The sequence below is a fragment of the Emys orbicularis genome, chromosome 6 (assembly GCF_028017835.1).
Source record: "Emys orbicularis isolate rEmyOrb1 chromosome 6, rEmyOrb1.hap1, whole genome shotgun sequence".
NCBI classification, from domain to species: domain Eukaryota; kingdom Metazoa; phylum Chordata; order Testudines; family Emydidae; genus Emys; species Emys orbicularis.
Window position 1 is genome coordinate 127769968 of NC_088688.1, and position 21275 is coordinate 127791242.

At 41.6% G+C, this 21275-nt stretch overlaps 1 protein-coding gene across 1 annotated transcript in view; it reads right to left on the reverse strand.

Annotated features, from left to right (window-relative positions):
* Nucleotides 1-21275, reverse strand: part of DGKQ (diacylglycerol kinase theta) — a 126761-nt gene that overhangs the window by 53117 nt on the left and 52369 nt on the right. Inside the window, exons 4-7 of the mRNA XM_065406705.1 lie at nucleotides 17385-17470; nucleotides 14946-15071; nucleotides 13266-13419; nucleotides 5967-6035 (exon numbers count right to left, since the gene is read on the reverse strand). Of these exons, the coding sequence (XP_065262777.1) occupies nucleotides 5967-6035; nucleotides 13266-13419; nucleotides 14946-15071; nucleotides 17385-17470 (435 nt within the window). The remainder of the gene's footprint in view (nucleotides 1-5966; nucleotides 6036-13265; nucleotides 13420-14945; nucleotides 15072-17384; nucleotides 17471-21275) is intronic.

Genomic DNA, 21275 nt, shown 5'->3' on the forward strand with positions numbered 1-21275 from the left:
CCACAACTAGTCATTTGTACAAATATTTCTCTTCTGATCTGTGTGTAAACCCACCACAAAGGGGGCATTATATAAATAATTTGCATACAACTTGTCTGACTTCTTTTCTTTTGGAAAATCTATTTAAATATTTGTAATTTATATTAGATGATGCTGCACGTAGTATCCTCTCCAATTCTCATTGCTAAAGGAAAAGGCTAAGAAGATCAACTGTGAAATGAAGTTGGCACACAGTTTAACCTAAAAGGTTCTTCTTTCTACTATGTAACTAATTATAAGATGATTTCTGATCAGAGTTATCAACTGATGCATCATACAAATAGCTCCTTGCAACAGAACTTTTTTCCCCATTCTCAAGTCTTTAGACCTCAAGTCTCTTCTTACAACTAAATCGTAGTTTCACCTTCTGAAAGCTGATTTTATCTTTTCCATCAATGGCTTCTTTCAGAGCTGTCCAATTTAAAGAGCAAAACTGGTTTGGTTTTGTTGTTTTTTAAGCAGGAGGCTACTGCAAGGTCAATGTTAGGTACTTGTTTACGAAACCATGAAACCTGATTCAGAAACACAGAGTTTCTTTGGGGACAGGATATGTAATACGTGGTGAAACCAAAACAGCTTTCCTCATATTTGAGAGTCTTGTGGCTAGGGGGAGCCTTTTTATTCTTTTCTTACTTTTCAAAAATCTAAGCACAGCTTGAAAAAAAAAAAAATCTATCAATCAATGACGAGTGGGAAGCTTTTCCCTGGCAAGCACAGGAGCCTAATCCAACAGTATCCGCAGAATTTAAGGTTTTGAAAAATAAGAAAATTTTCTAAATATGAACAGAGTGCAAACCAACTGCAGTGCTGTCTTCCTTACCCTGTACCCTGCCTGCTCCAGTACCTGTACTTCTACTGCTCTCAGCTGTGCCAAGCAGCAGCAAGGAGAAATTAGCAAGACTCTGGTCAGTTTCATTGCTGCCATTCAAAACCCAGTTGGGCAGCTATGAAACTGACAAGAATCATGTGAATTTTATGCTGTTGTTCCTTTGAAAAACCAACCTCTTTCCCCATGTCATCCTGGTTCTCTGACTATATCACTGGCCGTTTCATCACTACTGGGTCTCACCCAATGAGACAGGCCGAAACTCCAGCTCTAAGGGATTTTTGGACCACAAGGCTGGGAGAGCTGCCAGCCTTTCACGTGGGGGCTGCATGCTCGCCCTGGGCCTTAACAGCTGCTCATGGAACTTTTTCACCCATCTGCCATGAGCAACATTGCAGATTCCAGCCAGAGCAGCATCTGATCCACTTTCCTCTGTTCACCTCTAGCTTCAGGGGACATGGATCATAGATGGATCTGAGCAGTGCCCCAGAGGAATACGCTGCGCCCAGGACTACCTGTGAAGCACTGTACTGAGCTCAAAGGTCTTCTTCGAAAAAGACCTGACTTGTCTGTGGCGCAGAGTGAAACCTCACCTTTGAGATCTAGTCTCTCCTTTGCCACGCTGGAAAGTGCAGTGCCCACTCGCAGATCCTCAGTAAACCCCTCCGTTTCCCTGGCAGCAGATTTAGCACTTGCCCAAGCAGAGTGTGGAGCCAAGTGATCTGGGCATGTCCACTCTCACATTACAATGCCCTACCCCATGACCTGGAGGTTGGGGACCACTGGACAAACAGGCTGCAGTCTTGATGGGCAACAGATGGGGGCAAAGGCCCACTTTACCCCTTGTTTCTTGGACATGATCATTTAGCCCTCCCCACCCCCACAACGAGGGGAGGGAAGAGGGAGAGAGTATTCCTTGACAGCTGCCTATGTTCATAGCGTGCAGCTACCCCAGTGTTGTCCTCTTGGTTACTCCCTGGGACACGTGTGGGTGTCAGATATGCTGAGTCCCACAGCAGGCAGTAAGCATCTCCCTGGGGACAGCTAGAAAGTATGGGTGTTCCAGTGCAAGGGGGATTTCTGAGGTCACAAGCCCTTCTTTTCCCTTCAGTCCTCTGCATCTGCCAGCAAAAGTACTGATCTCTCCACCTGCTGGAAATACCAACAATGAGCTTACACAGCGAGCAAGTCCCCTGTGTACAGGGGATGACACCTCCAAACACGTTTCGCATACTATCCCCATCTGCTGCCAGGGACAAATTATATCTAAGCATCTGGACTGGCATAGGGGATCAAAGAGAACCTGCAAACAGAGGAAAAACCTGAACAGGATAGATTGCCATCACACCTTCACTCAGTCTTAATTTATTAATTCATTAAACCAAATAACAAAAACCCTAAAGCTAAAATAAAATCAGTCAAGGAAGATAGTGTGTGATGCTCAGAATGCCATATGCCTTTTCAATAGTCACACACCGACAATCCAGCCAGAGGAGGAGGTTTTAGCTTTGCATGGCACTAAAGCCATCATCCTGGCTGAAGCTCTACTCTGCACAACAGCAGCTTTCAAAAGCTGTTTGTTACTCTTAAGTGTCAGTAGCCTCGGGAAGAATGGCCAGGTGCTTAACACGAAGCACTGTAAATCCCCGTCTGTAATGAACACCTTTTGAGACTAATCACCAGACTTTTACCTGTTGTTTGGGGAGCAGGGGGTCTCATTCTGTCGGTCTCATTGCCAGCTGTGACCGACAGAAGCCTTAAATGAACAAAAACATCAGGGCCTGATCATGCAGGTTGCACAAGCCCTCAACCTGCCTTGATTTCTGGCACACCACCAGAGGCAGAGAGTCTGGCGTCTTTATGTTCCAGGATCCCTACAGATCCAGGAACTAAGAGCTCACCGTAAATAATTTTTATTTTGAGAATTATGGAGATCTCTCTTCTGGGGGTTTGTTACATCTGTACGATATCATCCAAACAGTATTTCCACCCTCTAAATCTCCAGTTATGAAGGAATATTAGCAAAGATGGGAAATTAAAGACGGTTTGTTTGTTTGTTTGTTTGTTTGTTTGCCAGACTAGGACTGTGATTCTTTATGTTCAGCATCATTTTCAAACACGGCCTCAGCTAAGAACAATGTGCTTTGTCTGTAGGAACACAGGAATTGCCATCCCGGGTATCCCGTCTCCAGTTTACCAGTATAGTTAAACAAGTACAACCCTCAGTGGGAACAACTCTTTTCAGGTTAGCTTAAACCCCTTCCCAAAAGACATGAGCTAAACAGAAAAAAGGGCCTCACACCAGAATAAAAGGCTTTCATGATGGAATAAGAGTAACCGCACAGGGATTACATTATATTGGTTAAAATTCACACTTTAGCTTATACCAATATAACTTTCCTGTGTAGACTAGCCCGTAGACCCTACTTTATGTCCTGAAGTTTGAGGGTTCAGATCTCTTCCCAAACTCATTTTTAAAAAAATATTTGCTATTGTAACTCTGGATATCTGTGCTACCCATCTAAAATATTCTAATCACTCCTGATAAATTCTTGGCCTCAATAATATCTTGTTACAATAAGTTCCACAGTTTAACAATGCATTGTCTTTAAAAGCCTCTATCAGTTTTAATTTTTCTCCCTATCAATTTCATTTAATGTCCCCTTGTTCTCACATTATGAGAAAGGATGAACAAAAGATCCTAATGTAACTTTGTTTATAAACCATTCTTTATTTTGTATTCTTTTTATCATGGTTCTTGTTAGTTCCTTCTCTAACGTAAATAGCATGTCTTACAAACCAAAGTTGGCCAGGCATCTATCCTTTCACGCCCCAAAAAATATCCTGCATTTTATTTTTCACTGCTTTTTTTTTTTTTTACAGACCTGTATCTGTAAGGGATATGAAACCAGGGGCGGCTCTATGTATTTTGCCACCCCAAGCACGGCAGTGAGGCAGCCTTCGGCGGCATGCCTGCGGGAGGCCCGCCGGTCCCGCGCCTTCGGTGTACCCGTCGTCGAATTGCCGCCGAAACCGCCGAACCGGCGGACCTCCCGCAGGCATGCCGCCGAAGGCTCCCTGACTGCCGTGCTCACGGCGACCGGCAGGCCACCCCCCGCGGCTTGCCGCCTCAGGCATGCGCTTGCTGCGCTGGTGCCTGGAATCGCCCCTGTATGAAACTGAGAAAAAACAACAGCTACATCTTTTTTGGAAGATAAAATAGCAGGTTAGCTACCATAACTGTAAAGGTGACCAACAGTTCTAGTATCATGTTCCCTTACACAGTAAAAGTCTGTGCACTCTGAAAGAAGAGCTTGACTTGAAACAGTGATGCAACAAATGTAGAGATCCCTCCTGCAAAGTCAATGAGTGGCTCTCTCTCGACCCCTTGGGCTACATACAGCAGCGGGCAGGATCAGCTGTAGGAGGAGTAAAGCCTTACTACCTGGTATCAGTTACATTAATATTTGAAAGTGTTAAGCCAATGATTAATCAATACTTCCCACTGAACATGATGCCTTTGTTTTCAATAGAAGCATTAGAATTTCTCTCCTCCCAACACAGTAATCATCAAAAATCAGGGCATGAAAGAAAGCCAGTTATGTTGGGTTAATATGTAATAAGGGGAAGCAATTCATTTTAGTACAACCATTTTATTTAAACCACAGGATTAAAGATTCTTTGCACTGGTCTTTGAAAATATACAGTGTGTTCCTGTTCTCCCCAGTTTTACTGATTGACACTGTAGAGAAATGTGTGTAAGGAAAAGTGAAGTTTAGAAGCTCTTTTTGAGTGCAGTGTCTTCATCTTCTTGGGTCAGTCTGTATAAAATAAGACGTACTGGACTAGCAGTGTCGACCAAGCCATCTGAGATACCAGGATAGACATCTCACTCCCTTTGACAGCCACTGATAGAGAAATACCAGCCTCAGTCAGTAAGATATAAAAGTAAAAACAGGTGCTGGCACAGAAAGGATTATTTCGCATTGCTATTTGAAAAGCCGCCCACTGGAAAAAGTGCAGGTTTATTTGACAAACCACAGCTAGTCACAATCTGATCCTACAATATGGAAGTATATGGTGTGTCATAAATTCCTCACAGTCATCAGGAGAAAGTGAAGTTTAAACCCTATTTTAAAATGAAGAGGACATACTAACACATTTGAGCCCATTGTCAGAACTATGCTAAGTATTGATCTGGAATGGCCCTTGTCACATGGCAATTTCCTCAATAGTCTTAGATCTTGAAAGAACATGAAGGGGACATGGAAGGCTCTTTCTTTCTTTACTTTTTCTTCAATCTACTTTTTCGTACTAGAGCCATTTATGCAACCACATCATGAAAAATGTGATGATTTGCTGGTTTTAGTCATTTACTCCACTTCCTTTTATTTTGTTTTAATAAACTGTGGTTGACTGCACTATTCAAGAAAATGAGATTAATAAGAGCGAATATCAAACGTAGAGCAGTCAATGGGTAGAAAAATTGTACTGCGCAGTTGCCAATGGACTTCAATCCTGACATAAACACCACTATATTTATTCTTACTGGGCCTCACCTGAGCAGAGGGTAGATCTCATTTTACTTATGCCCTTGGTAAGATTTGAACCCAAGTAGCCACAGATGAAAGGCTAGTTGCTTTAAAGAAACGTACTGCCTGCCCTCCAAATCTATCACTTAACATTACTGGATCGTTAAACACAAACACAAGATTTCTCAATTGTTATTGTGAGAGATGGCTAGCTGTGACTTACCGAGAATACTACTCACAGAAAGTGATTAACTCCAGAGATACTCACCTGTGGAAAACACCTCAAGAGAAGGTTGACTGCAATGATCTAAGGAATACCATCACCTCTTTTCATTAAAATGCTCGAGTAGATTTCACAGAAGGCCCTAACCATTATCACTTCATATACATAAAGGTGTGCTGAACCAATACAGAATACACAAGATCTGTAATTACCATTAGAACATAATTGTCTGACCAAAGTGAAGCTTTCTTTAGGACTACTATTCTTCATAAGGAAAATCAGGTTAAGCTAATATAATAAAGGCTGCGTTGAGCCAATATTCCCAACTTACTAAAATTCTACTTACTTGAATCTGTTGAAATTTGGGCATCTTTCACTGACCCTTGTGTTAAGCCATCAACATCCTCATCTTCATCTGTGGAAAGAAACGTTTTGAGGAGATGGTTACCTTTCCATTGCACAAAATAATAGTTGAGTCTTACTTAAAAATAGTTTAATGGAAGCAACAAAGACAACAAAAGTCACAGGGTGAGCATACACTACAGCAACGACCACATTTCCTCTTCCAATACTTCGCTTTTTAAAATGAAAATCACTACCACAACATCCCAATGAATGTAGCAGTGTAACACACTGACAATAAGGATTAACATGTAACCACTGTGTGGGTCATAGGCTCAAATTCTCTCACGGATTGTCTCAATATTACTACTTGCAAATTTAATTCCTTTCTCGGCCTGTCATGTCTGCCTATGAATTAAAAATAGACTTTCTGATAATAAGTTTTAAACTACGATATTGTAACAGGAATCAGAGTATTAAATGCTGTCCGATCAGATGTATCCATTTAATAAAGATAATTCCAGAACTGAATAGTTTCAAATTACACAAGATTTTGTTTGTCGAGCTCTAGAAGAGGAAACTTGAGTTGATTTATTACTTAAAACTGGGAGCCAATGTATTAGATGATATTTACAGTTTATATAGTCAAATGTTTAATGCTGACAAAATAATTAAGAGGAAATTACTGACCTGTGATTTTGCTTCTCTGAAGGTATCATCCTGACTGAAATCCCACTCCTGTGTCTCGCTTCTCTAGTGCGAGACAGATGGAACTCCTCTTGACAGATTTGGTTCTCCAAGAGCAGCAGTAGCAAGGTGGAATACAAGCCAGCCCACCATAATGAGAGATAGACATGTAGCCTCCACACAGTTTAACTGCTGCCCTTGGAAACCTCCAGTCAATTACTGACTGCGTGATTGGCCAAAAAAAGGTCAGCCAATAAAAAAAAATGATTAAAAATCTGATTTAAGAAGAGATGAAAAAAAACCAAGGCCCCCAAACTCCGCTTCAACAAAGATAAACCTCCAGACTTTGGGGAAAAGTGGGTGAGTGAGTGAGAATCCTGATATAATGATCGAAGGGGTAGCCGTGTTAGTCTGGATCTGTGAAAGCAGCAAAGAGTCCTGTGGCACCTTATAGACTAACAGACGTATAGGAGCATGAGCTTTTGTGGGTGAATACCCACTTCGTCAGATGCATGACATGCATATAATGACCTGCATCCGACGAAGTGGGTATTCACCCATGAAAGCTCATGCTCCAATACGTCTGTTAGTCTATAAGGTGCCACAGGACTCTTTGCTGATATAATGAAATCCTCAAAGAAGCAAAATTACAGGTTATTAATTTTCCCTTCTCTAAAACTACCATTTACTAGGATTCTCACTACTGGCGAGTAAACGACTTGACAGATCTCTCAGTGAAGAGTTATAGTAATGTTTCAACAGGTAGAAAAACAAGTTCCAGTCTATTTAACCCCTCCCTGGTTCCTCCTTCTCTCCTTTCCCTATTTATGTTTATGTAGGTCTTTTCCTATTTTCTTACTGTAACTCCCACCCAAATGTGTTGTGTCTTTACCGGAGTGTCTGGTCTTGCAGCTTTGACAAATTGTAAGACTACATAATTCTCTTTGAGATCCCATGAAGCGTGTGGTATTCAGGAACGTATACAAGCTACAAGTCATTTGCCTTTTTGGACTTTCCATTGTTTGGTTTTATTATAAAAACCAATACAAAATGAATCGCCATACCGAAGGCCAATGCCAACAGTGTTACCAGCTATGGTGTTTTGGAGATTATGGTTTTTAAATAAAGGAGGGATCTGACATTTGCCCGTCACCACCACAAGTAACAACAGTAGCATCCTGCACGATGAATTAGAACCAAAATTCAATAAACTGTATAGCCTTGATACAGGACAACTCCGAAGAAACAAAACAGAGAGCTTAGACTTTCTCCCTTAGAAAGGAATTCTGGAACATGGAGACCCTAAAACAGAATTCCTTCTGGACTCCAAGCAAAACCGCGTTGTGAAAGCACCGACAGCGCAACGAGCCTGCCTTAGGTATGTCTGGGATGGAAATATCCTTTGCTGTGATCAAGCCTTGACAGGCCAGCCACATCACAGCCAGGCAAAAAGCAAACCATTAGACATGGCTGCTTATCAAGTCGGTGCAAAATGAAAAAGCGTGATGGTCTTTCTAAGGCGTTAGTCAGCTCTAGTTAAAGACCTCAGGACCTCTGAACCTCAAGCATTTAGAGAGGATGGGCATTCAGGCATGGGAAACAGACTGTGGGAGAACAGGGTCATTAAGGTGGAACTTGATCACCACTAGAGAGGAGCCTCAAATGAGTTTGTAGCGCCAGCTTATCCTTCGGAGATTTGGTATAGACTGGAAGGAACGCTTGCAGGGCCTGAAGCCCACTCACTCAGATACAGTCACTACCACCACTGAAGTGGCCATTCACGTAAGGAATTAAAACTCCTAGGAACCAGGTGGTTCAAGGAGGAGCTTTCCAGCCTGAAAAGGAACAAGAGGGATGGAAGGAGCGAGCATCCCCACGGTCACCAACAACAGCCTGCAAATACCACTCTCCCCTGGAGGAAAAGAGGTGGGAACAGTTCCCTGTACCCACCATCTGCCACAGCCCCTACCCCGGTCTGTCCTCAAGTCCAGTGGGAGCAGAGCTGGCATCTATACCCCGTGCCCCGCCACCCATGCCAAGGGAAATGAGCAGGAAGGCTCTGCACTGTCAACAAGGACTTGCACAGGATTTTATGTAATGTTTAGGCAATTTAATATCTACCTTTGTATACCAGACTGCGTTGGCAGGTATGTTCCTACTAGGGGCCAGGCAGCGGGCTCCGGAGCTGGGATGCACTGCGACACCATGGTCTCAAATGATGATCTGAGGCCAGAGACTCATCCTGAGGGGACCAGTTTTTACCCTGTAAAACTGCGTTGAAAACCACTCTTGCCTGAGCCGATATGGTGCTGTTATGATAACTGAAATTCCGTCACTCCTGGGCTTTGAACAGACCTTGATACAAGAGGTGTCAGTGGAAAAACATATAGCACCATCCTCCGTCAGCAAATGGGGAAGGTACCTTTTAGTAGTAGTAAGAAAAGACTGGTAGATCCTGGTTTAGGTCGGACGTGAGGCAACTCATCTCCAGCATCCCTCACTGGAGGAAGGGGTAATCCGATCAGCCACGCCCCAATCCAGAAGACATTCAGAAGGATGCGACACAGATCAGCTCAAGCTGACTGTGATCATGTGGGCCTTCCTTGCTAGGTGTATGATGATGAGGAATAACTTGTGAGAAAATGCCCACTCCGGCCTCCCGAAGGCTTTCCCAATACACAGATGGCCATTTGACTCAGGACCGCCTTTTGGAATACTAGGTCTCGGACAATCCTTAGCAGATTTTGACTGACCTTATCAGAGTAACTGGTGAATGACAATTGCTGGAGAGACCAAATTCCCTTGGTGTAGAGTTCCACTGTGTCAGCTCCCTAGACTAGGCAGGAGATAGCCATGGCCACTATAAGTTAGGGAGGTGGTGTTTGGAATTCCTCATTGCAAACTGTCCCTGGACAGCCACCAAGTCAGACTTGCCCAGAGGTTCTCTGTTACGCAGGGGCAGTGTAAAAAGGCCCTGTATTGCTTGTGCGTCCTCTGGTGTCTCAGCTCCAGAGAGGTTAAACTCAATGTGGAGATGTGCTACAGGTGTTGGCCAGGAGAGCCAGAATTTGCAACATGGGGTGAGTTGCTGCCTCCTGATTCTGACCATTGCTGACCATTGCCCCCCATCAGACAGGTGACGTATCGCACCCAACCCCTGGCGGGAAGGCTGGACATGAGCTGGGTAGCAGGGCTCATACACATTCCAATGGTCAGTCTGGGACGAGCTGGGGGTTTGGGTGAGTTACCACAAACTCTGGTGACTCCCACACTCCAGTGGTGACACACGCTGATCTGACACCCAACTGAATGAGGTCCTCCATCATCAACCAACCAAATGGAGGAACACCTCACTGCCAGCCTGGCAGAGTGGCCCCAACTATTCCCAAGCATTTAATGACCATCCTTCCCTGAAGGCTAAACAAGGAACTAGCAGAATAGCTCTCCTGTAACAAAACAGACACCACCAGTCCTTGAGAAGTGCCCATAATATGCACACAAGCCTTAGAAAGATCCACAGCAAATAGCCAGGCCCCCTTCTCTAGGGAAGGCAGCTCCCAGAGTGACCATCTTGAATTTTTCCTTGACCAAATAAGCAGCTCCCAGCCTCCTCAGTCAGGTAGGTCCTGACCAGCTATGCACCCAGGATCCTTTCACAAACCCTTTAGTCCTTGGTGCTCGCTGACAGGGAGCGTGGGACCATTCCATGGTTGGTGTTGATGCAGAGTGCTCTGCTCCGTGGGGTTCTGAGTTGCTGCAAAAGCCAGCATCCAAAGCAGATTCCTTAGCTTTCCTGGGAGAAGGGATCTGAAAAGTGAGTTAAAGGTCCAAAAGCACAGAGTGACAACCCGCTCCTTGGCACTCAGAAATGACACTTCCACCTGCTCCCCAAACACGTTACCTCCAGTGGAGGGTCGGACCTGGGAGTTGTGCTCGCAGGATGGAGAGCGCCAAGACAATGCACTGAGCCCCAAACACTGACAGGAAAGTACCATCAAGGCACCCAAGTGTTCAGAGAAAAACAGGGGCCGACGCGCTGAACAAAGTGTTTCTGGCAAAAGCCCTCCCACGGCCATCGTTCCGGAGAGCCAGGTCTGACTCTACTGGAAAGGTTTCCTGCCGTGCTTCAGAAAGTCTGGGGAGAAGAGCTGAAGCAGCAACGGCAGAAGCCTAGCTCCTTTGCTGACCAGCCAAGAAGAAAGTGTCCGGTGAGGCCCAAGGCAGCTGTTCAGGTTAGCAGGCGGTGCGCAAACAGACGGGGGAGGGCGATTGGCTTGCTCTCGCAACTGCACAACTGTCGCCTCCGTGATCAACAGTCTTTTGAAGCCTGCGGAGCTCTACCAACCTCAGGCTGGGGAGCTGAGACCCAGGAGAGAGAATCCTGGCAGCTGGGTCATATCTCTACAGAAGAGACTTTTCAGAGCCTCACTCTATATCCTTTGTCTACATGGGCTGGAGCTACAAAACATGGATGTGAATTTCAAACACCCCAAAGTGTGTGTTTTGGTTTCACTTATTAGAGAGTTGCTGGAATAATCCATAAAGTCCATATCCAAGTGCAGTTACTACTAACACCTGCCCCCCACCAAAGGAAAGTGGCTTTCAGGTCTGGTGCTGTGGTGGGGGCCTCACTGTTGGTTGTTGGATGTTCTGCTTTCTGTGCTTTGAACATGCAGATTTAATGACATGAAAATGTACCCTGTTAAAATGTATTCAGGCAACTTGAATTTGGGTAATGCAACTTTGTATAATGAGCATATATAATCCTAAGTATTAAAATGGAGAAAACCTTTGTCTGTCACCTAATGTAACAAACCTAGTGACTAGAAGCGGCAATTGTTAACATACTAGTCTTTCACCCATAGAGATCTGGGTTCAAATTTCACCTAAAAATGACCTGCAAATAAAGAACAATGAATATTAAACTTGTGAGGTTTTTATTAAATGATGTATGAAGGCATTCTGAAAGGATGACATCACAAGAGGAAAATTACGGAATACTGAACTAGAGGATTTTTAATCAGACAGTTTTAAAGTCTGTTTTTTGTTAATTCCAATTTAATGACTAACATTTTTGAGAATGGAAGACTTTGTTAAAGATTAAACACTTAACATTATTCATTGTCTGAGACCCTGAACAAGCCCTCCAGCAAAACCAGGGAGGTCCAGAGTAAACATTCCTGATATTTCTAAAATAAAAAACAAGTAGGAAAAAATCATTAAAACCACTCGGTTTTCCAGCATTTTATGTACATCATAAAAAATCAACAAAGGGTACAAAACCAGTTATTAAAAACCACACATTTGCAGGTCACTTTAAGTCATAAGTGAATCTAGGTTAGATGGTCCTTACCAGTTGTGTTTCACTGCATGGTTTTTGTAATATAGATAAAAGTCCACTAAAAACTAGCTTGTCTCTGCTCAAGAGAGGCTACGATAGCTGGGAAAGTGTAGGTCAGGATTGAGGTCCATTACCAAAGACGCTGGGGTAATATTACAGCTTGTGCATGTATTACAGATGACTCTAGCTAGTGATAGCTATTAAATACCAAGATACACTCAAATGTTCAACACCACAACAGTAAACTCACGTCCAACTTCTCAGGAAGCTCTGAAGGAAACAAGTTTCGAACATTTTAACCTCCCAAGACTGGCAAAGTTTGGTGTATTTAGCTTCCCTTTCAGTCTTAATGTACAAAAATAATTTCTAAGTAAAAAAGGTAAGTTTACATTTGGGATGTTTGAAATGTAAAGCACAAAAAGAAAGAGGGCAATGGCATAAGAAAAGGCTTGCTCCTGAAAACTAAAGTAAATAAGGAATACGCACTCTAGGTGGCAGCAAAATGTTATCCTACAAATTAAATCCCTTCCACGTGGAAAGGACAAATGTTTAATTACAAACAGGGAAAGCAAAACATTTACTAACATGAGCTGCTAAATAAAAGTAGCATTTATATCAATGATTGCTTATATCATCAGCATCAGTATCCTAGTTAGTCAAAGACGACTCCAGTCTACAGTTTCCACAATACACACTACAACTGTTAAGTTACTAAATGTATGTGAGGTGGAGGGGAAGACATGTTTGATCGAAAAAGGTGCTTAAAATGCAGTTTCTTTCTCCTCTGCCGTCCCCCCCGTATATGGAGATTTATTTTTCCTATAAATGCAGAAGCAATATACTGCTGCTTCAGCTCTGGAATAATAGAAGCTACAGGCTAAGACATGATTTTGCTCACAAAAAAACTGGTCCTCTCCTTCATAAAAAATGTCCTATGTTTGTAAATATACAATCATGTTATGTGCAAGTTGGAACTAAGCTTTCTTTAGAACATGTTATAGCAAGAAAACCAAGGAACCTACATATTTATTGTCAAACTCAGTAGAACTGATGCCAAATAGTCAAGCAGAAACAAGAATTCAGCAGGCTCTGTATTTAGAATCCATATCATATAGCAGAAGTAGCAACCTTAGCTAGTAACAGATTAATATTACATCCTCAAAAAAGACGTACTACATGATCAGCAACCTTAAAAGATTCAGTTCAGTACTGACGTAAAACATAGTAACTCCACATATTCAGCACTCTGTTGGATACCGTTTTCAGAGTCTTTACCTGGTTCTGTTTGCAGGCTCTCTGATATTCGAAAACAGTGCATTTTGCTGAAATTGCGAGAAACTAACCGCACGCAATTCGGCGGAAGAATCATATTCCTTAATCTTCCAAAAGTACATTCTGGTGGTACAATAATGTAGCATGAAGCATGAGCCTATAAACAGAAACATCATTAAACACTTGTCAAACCTCAGACATTAAACTTGTAAAAAAATTAACTCACTGTAACAAAATAGGCAGTGGCCTTGCAAACCGTGCTGGAACCAATTCATACTTACTGTAAATTGGTCCATCTCCTGTGCAATGAATGGAGTTGCAGCCACTTACATCGGGTTTGATTTTAACTCGCTATATTTTTATTGACGTAACAGTGAGAATTCGTAACATGTGACAACACTTTTTAAAATATTAAAAACATTCTACTGAAATCTAAAGTTTTACCTACATTGACATAAAGGAACAATAGTAAGATTGTTTTGCATCGGAACCATTGGATTTTGCATTCTAGTGGTATTCACAAGTGGGAAGATGATCAAAACATGGACGCTCGTGCTATAATTAATAGGTTACCCTGTAGGAAGTCGGGGCTGCGATTTCCTCCTGAGGTTTTTCTTCCATTGACAAATTCAGGAATTGTCCTTTCTGAAGCTTATGTCATCAGCCCAGACCCTTGAGTAAATTTCTGCCTTACATTTATTCTAGACCATCTATTATCCTTGGAATCAGCTAATGGTAAATACATATGACAAACTGATGAACACAACCAATAAAAGAAGTTCGCAAAAATATTTTAAAAAATTAAAGAAAAAATGGTGATCTGTGTTATTTCAGTTATTTGTTTTTTAAAAGTATTTTTGAATATCTAAATAATTCACATAAAATATACCTGAAACACTGAATAATTGTTAATCCTTAAGATACAGGTAAGCTTGCTATTGTAACTTAGTGTGGCAATTCAAAAATACTTTTGTTTTTAATTATTAAATATGTTTTTCACTTCCTATCCCCTAACGATTTGCGTGTTATTTCTAGGCACTGTTTCTGCGTTTCACCCCCTAGGTGACTAATGATGGATGCAGTGACCCCTATTCTACACAGTAGGTTGTATATCAGTTTTAAGTCTGTAACCAGTTTTGGTTCTCTTCTGGATGAGAGGATACTTTTGTTGTATGGGAATCAAACATTAGCAGTACAAAGGGATGATCACAAAATCAAATACACGTTAAGAAATGTTGGGAACAATCTCCGGGGTTCAACAACATTCCATGCTGAAAGGGAACACGAGCAGGTTAGAAGGAGGGATTCTATGTAATCAGCATAAATCTTTGTTTCTTTTTACAATTCACATCAATAATACAAGGACTAACTGGTAATATACTGAATGGGTGAGAACCACAAGACAAGAAATGGAATAGCAGCCATGTACTGAATGAAGAAGCATCAGTTAACTATGCAGTGTTTGTACCCCAAAGCATCCTGTTAAGACACAGCATTAAGAATTTCTTAATTTTATCTGCTTATTTTAAAATTCCTCCACTTTGGAAACAAAAGGAAACAAACCCCAAACTTACTTTCGCTCTGATTTATCGAGTGTCGTCCAACAAATTCATGGCCAGTTTTAAATACATCAAATTAACCAGGCTTTTATTTCCACAGACATGCCCAATACCGTTTACATACCAGAATGCCACACCACTCACACCTCATGCCAGACAGCACCTCCGAAGAGCCACAGGTTTTCTTGCAGACCTCACAGCGAGCACTGGACGAGAGATTTCCCTCCCTCCAGTGATGATGGTATGTGTCCTGAGAAAATGGATCAATCGATTGTATTATACCGAATGGCAAATACAACCGTGTCCCTACATTATTAATTTACAATTAACCCTAAAGGCTTTAGGAAAAACATCACAGAATGTTGTGCATATTTAATGTAATTAATATATAAAATATTTAATTATTTTCCTATTGACATATGGAGTAAGGAAGTTTGCAGCAGGCCATTAAAATCCCACAGAAAATCTAGGATAAAGAAAAAAGAACAGGAGTACTTGTGGCACCTTAGAGACTAACAAATTTATTAGAGCATAAGCTTTCGTGAGCTACAACCCACTTCTTCGGATGCATCCGAAGAAGTGGGTTGTAGCCCACGAAAGCTTATGCTCTAATAAATTTGTTAGTCTCTAAGGTGCCACAAGTACTCCTGTTCTTTTTGCGGATACAGACTAACACGGCTGCTACTCTGAAACCTAGGATAAAGAAGTCTCACTGTCCCATTTTCCTGAGCATTGTAATGTTTAGTTCTGTAATAAATGCATCAACTTAAGGAAAAATATTTGGCACTTACATAGCACTTTCCATCCTCACAGCCCATTACAAATCTTAGTTCTCCAAATATTCAGAGAGATTAGAATTAGCACTTTACAGTTTAAAAAATTGAGGAGCAAACGTTAAACATTTTGCCTGAGACATAAGCAGCAGCCAGCCTGAGGAATGGGTTTAGAGATCTCAGAAATGTGTGGCTTCTATAACAACTCTCTGTGTCCTACGGGTGTGTCACATTGCTCAAAAGCTCAAAATGCAGAAAAACCACAGGAAAACGATAAAAGCCAAAAACCTCACATCAGCTGTGGGTGAACACTTTTCACAAACTATCACTCTATGTCTGCCCTATCAGTCCTCATCCTCAGAGGAAATCTGCACAATCCTTTCAAAAGATGAGCCTGGGAGCTTAAATTCATAACTTTGCTAGACACTCAATATCATGGCTTGAAAAGAGACAGTGTAGTTATGACTTATTACAACTATCTGTATCCACTAACACACACACACACACACACACATCTTCCTTCTTCCCCTAACTGCAGGGGTGTTAACAGGCCACTTCACTTGGAATGGTCCCTTGAAATATGTGTTAACCACTTATGCTAAACCATCTGTTCCACCTTGTATTTAGCTGTGACACTCTGAGTACATTTCCCAGACCTGAAGAAGAGCTCTGTGTAACCTCGAAAGCTCGTCTCTCTCACCAACAGATGTTGGTCCAATAAAGATATCACCTCCCCCACGTTGTCTCTAATATCCTGAAGCTGACATGGCTACAACACTGCAGACAGAAATATTAATTTTTATTTCATGTTCTATAAACAGTCCACAATGTATTATTCTTACACTAAAGCTATACACAGCAAATGACTTTGCATTTGATCTTCGGCACCTATAGCTACTACAATAACAGACCCTTTCAAAATGCCTAGTCAGTCTTCAGTACGAGAAAGAGAAGGCCAAACATTTTTAAAAGTGGTGCTAAAAGCTACGGGACTAGGCCTGATTTTCAGACGTGCTCAGCATTCAGCAGTAACTGTTACTCCCATGGAAGCTGCCGGCTGCTCAGCACTTCTGAAAATCAGGCCTCAATATCTACTTAAAATTACCCTAATTTTCAGCAGCCATCTTTTAAAGTTTTGGCCACGAAATCTAAATTAACTGAAGTACAACAGGGAGAAGTGCAACAGCTATACAATCAGCTGCCCCTTCACAAAGAGGACACTACAGTTTAGAAATGATCCATCAGTATGAAGGGCACATTGTATTTTGATGGTAATTATGTTCGTCCTGCCAACAGGCTTGTACTGTTAGCATTACAGTTTCTCTAAAAATGGTTCACATCATGAGAAGCAAAAAAAAATACGAGGCAGAAGCAGCCTCGGAGAGAAGAGGGAATTTCCATTTCCCCATCACCAGATTGGTCTTTTGTTTTTTAAATAAAGCCTGAGATTTTCTGAACATCCCTGGGTATGCTCAACTTGAGCTCCACCAAGCATGTCTAAAATTCAGCAGCAACAACCTGCTCTCCACTGGACAAATGTCAGTAACACGTTAGAAAACAAAAAGTAGCATCAGTTCACAACAAAATCCAATAATATACAGGATGTATTTTTCTGTTCCTTATACGTAGGGAACATATCTACGAAAACAATGTCACTCACACATTAAACCACACAACAGAAGCTGGAGGAGGATGTTATTGGGGGAGGGGGAAGGATTCAGGTTTGTTTTACATTGAAAGTAACTGATTGTACTTCATACTCTATTCTAGCCACACAAGTTAACACTCACATGATCCTGATGCCCATCTTGATGGCACTGACGACAATCGCTGCAAGCAAACGGGAGACAATCTGTATGCACGTGTAGTTCACACACTGAAAGTAAAAAATTAAACAGGAAATGTCTTTAGCACCCAGGTTTGTTTTATTTTCCTATCTCCCCACATAGCATTTCTCATGCCTTTTACTGTTCAGCAAAGACAGGCAAAATGCAAGACATTTATCTGTATTATGGTGTGTGTTATTCAATTTACTTTGCATTTAATTGATGCAACTATTATTTAACTGAAAAAGCAAGTAGGTAGGAAGGCAAAGCTAATTTTGCGCTTAAGTGATTTAATTATTTCTTCCAATAAAATAAGATAAGAACAACAATTGGCTAGTTTACTATAAGGATGTCTATAGTCTGATTCAAAGAAACCAGTCTTCCCTAATATAATCACCTCTCTCACCTTAAACTGGAAATTTTGCTTTAACAAAATGAGAAAGTAGAGTTCAGGAGACCCCCATTAATAGGAAGGGCAACTTTCTCTATTTTATAGCTGAAAAATAATGAAGTCCTAAACACAGAAGAGCGGTAGCCAACCACCAAGTCGTATCCCCAAATACTCTGACATCGCAGGGGGACAGGAGGCAGTCAGCTGTAGACATTCCAAAAATCACATCTTCCAAATCCTCCACTCTGCCTGACTCGGAGTCTCAGTAGAGGTCCCAGGGAATGAACAGACATGGAGTCTGACAAAGTGTCCCTCCAAAGCAGGGTGAGTGTAGCGTACTGGGACACTGAACTGTTAATAGTGTTGTACTGCACGCTTGTAACCTGATGCCTAAATAAGGGACAGGCTTCCTCCTTGCCACATCCTTAGCTGGCCTAGGAGCAGACAGTAAACACACACACACACACACACACACCGGTAATGGAGCGTGGAGGAGTTTGCACTGCCGCTGCCTCTACAGTATGTTGTACCTGTTCATTGGGAACCAGCGTTCCATCATCAGGACCATTACTCCAGCACCTTTAATGACAAGTCTAAAGGACCTGAAGAGTTCATTAGGAGCGTCAAAGAGTTCTTGTAGCACCAAAAGGAAATATTTTTCCATGTGCCTCTGTCTAGCTTGTTAGGTTACCCAGGAAACCTAGATCACCTTTCCACTGAATATACACAAATACTGTGTGTGCAATACACAAAGAGAGATTACATTAGACAATCCAGATTCATAAGTGTACTCTAACAGCCAGGCAACAGAATTTTACCCAGGAACTAACATCTGAAATCACCCATTTTGCTGTCAGATGCCAACTTGGATTCCTTATTTCAACTTGAATATATTCTAGAAGAAAAGGGGCATATCCATCCCATATAGGAGATCTGGTCCAAATCTCTTTGCACTCTATATCCTAGTCTCCATCTTAATGTCAAGAGACAGAAAACCGGAGTGTGGGAGGGGGTTTACAGCCTCCCCTTATGCCAGATGTTTTAGAAGTCAGATATGTCCAGCTGTTAGATTTCCACCAGAAGATGCCTTACTGTGGCCTATGAAGATTTGGTTAAGTTTTCCTTTTGGACCAAAAGTAGTATTTTGATTTCCTAAAGGCTGACCTGAAGCTTCAGCTATAAAGGAGAGACCACTGGCCCATCAGCAAAGTGGAATCCCAAGTTAACAGCTTCAACAAAATGCAACAGAACTGGCATGAACTGGAATGACAAAGTTCTGGAATGACCTCCTTAACAAACCCACATGTTAATGTAACAAAACGGAATTCAAATGCTGGAAGACACACCCCAAACGTAAAATTACACAGGGCCAAATGGCCATGAACCTATTTGGAAGAAGAAGAAAAAGAAAAGAAAATTAGCTACGTTGTAAACAGAACTGTTCTTTAAAAGTGAGCATTCTGGGCAGGCAGCAACATTTGTCTCTTCAAATAAATCAAGAACATGAATCTCAGGATTCCACCAACCCTGCAAACCACCTCTTTCTGTAGCATTTAAGGAATCCATTGTTCCAACCACCTCACACAACTCTGAAGAATTCCAGGTCTGACACCGGAGGTCAGCCATGCTGACAGCCATTAACAATGACAGTCATGCTTTCTACAAGAATCATCAAGTTACCCATTCTGTAAACTTAATTTTAAAAGTGCTCTATAAGCAGTAAGAAATAAAGTCAATAAGCACATTCTAGCTAACTGTAGTCCTACACACGGCTGTGGATGTAATTCACCATTGCACATAAGCAAAGACTGTCTTATGTTTAAATCTACAGGAGAAGCAACATTTTTTTTCTTTTCTGAAAAGAATCCTTCTGAAAACTGCTATAACAAGGTAGTAAGTATGAGATCCCTAAATAGATTAAGTACTTCCTAACTTGACTACAAATCTGCCACAAAAATTACTTGGTAAAAAAAGATATTGTGCAGTTCCAGGGTTATTTGTCAACAATTTTTTTTAAAAAAATACACATTTGATAAGGAAAATGTTGACAGTTTTGTAAATTCAACCTGGGCTTAGAGACAAGCTGAGTTCTTTCCATCCACACATCACTACCAGTAATAAAGTTTCTGCAAACCAAATCATGATTTCAGTGAGGTTACACAGGCATAGCTGATTGGAACATAGCAACAATTCTGTTGTTGGTACACTCGGTAAAGTACAATCTGCAGCTCACGCAGCAAAGCAATGTTGGCTCTGTATTATTAATAGGAGTAAAAGCTGGAAACTGCATTGCAGATGGCAGATATGCCTCCAAATCCTGAAAAGAACGGATTTGTTGAGTAGGAAGGGGACAGTTTAGAGACAGCCACTTTCATAAGAGAAACAGTCTTTAAAAAGCAAGATTTAGAAATGACTGGGGAGAACTGTTAATGTCTCAACTTCAGCCCAGGAGCTTAGGGTCAGAACTGAGCAGCGTTTAGGGCTCTTTCATAATGCATATTTTGATTGTTTAGTTTACAACTGAAGGCCAGTATCTGCAGAAAGGTAGAGGAATTGGTCTGTCAAATACAAAGGCAAGTCATCAAATCAAAACTCATCTCAAGCTATAAGTGCCTCTCTGTCAACAATACCATTTCTTTGAACTAGTCAATATGAAGACCATCAAAAGAGAACACAAGTTTTATCACCCAATTAAAAAAAATCTTTAAAACTAACTTTATAAAGCTTTTTTCTGATGCTGCTTACAAGGGTCTTCAGAATGGGCCCAAGACTATCCAACATGACTCTAGGTTCATCGCTATTCCCTCTTCCCTCCATATACGCTCCAACCTATTGTCTCTTCAGTTTCTGCTCTCCTGCCATGCATACAGGGGAACACTAGAGCAGGGATAAAGTTTTCAGCAGTGCCTTTCCGACTCCCAGTGACTTTCATTTTTGAAATGGCCATGTCATTCATGAACGGCACGGCCATGCGTGAGTTAGGCAGGTTGCCCCAAACAAGTGCCAACGAAGCCTTCAGACCAACATGTATTTGGTTTATGGCACTTTTTACAGAAAGCTACTTCGGAACATTTTTAGAGTAGAATTATTTTTAGTGATACTATTTTCATGTCCCTTCAGGTGCCCTGATCAACAGACAGTGATAGAAAAGTGAGAATATGTTAAAAGCAGTCTAAAATAGCTTTTCTGTCAAAAGTGTTGGTATTTATTTAAGTCCCAGTATCTCATAAGCCTTCAGGGGTAGGTGTTCGTGCTACACACTAACAGAAAGCTCAGAATCACATTTCTCCGAGGGGAGGAGGCTTGCTTTTGGGCCTGTCACTGACCCGCAGCAGCGTCAACAAAAATTCAAGGACCAGAGTAAAATCAGGGGATGGAATCCACATTTGGTGAAGAGACGTATGTTTGCATGTATTTTTGTTCCTTGTTTTTACAGTAACTGTTTGAAGGTGCTCGGTAGTTTG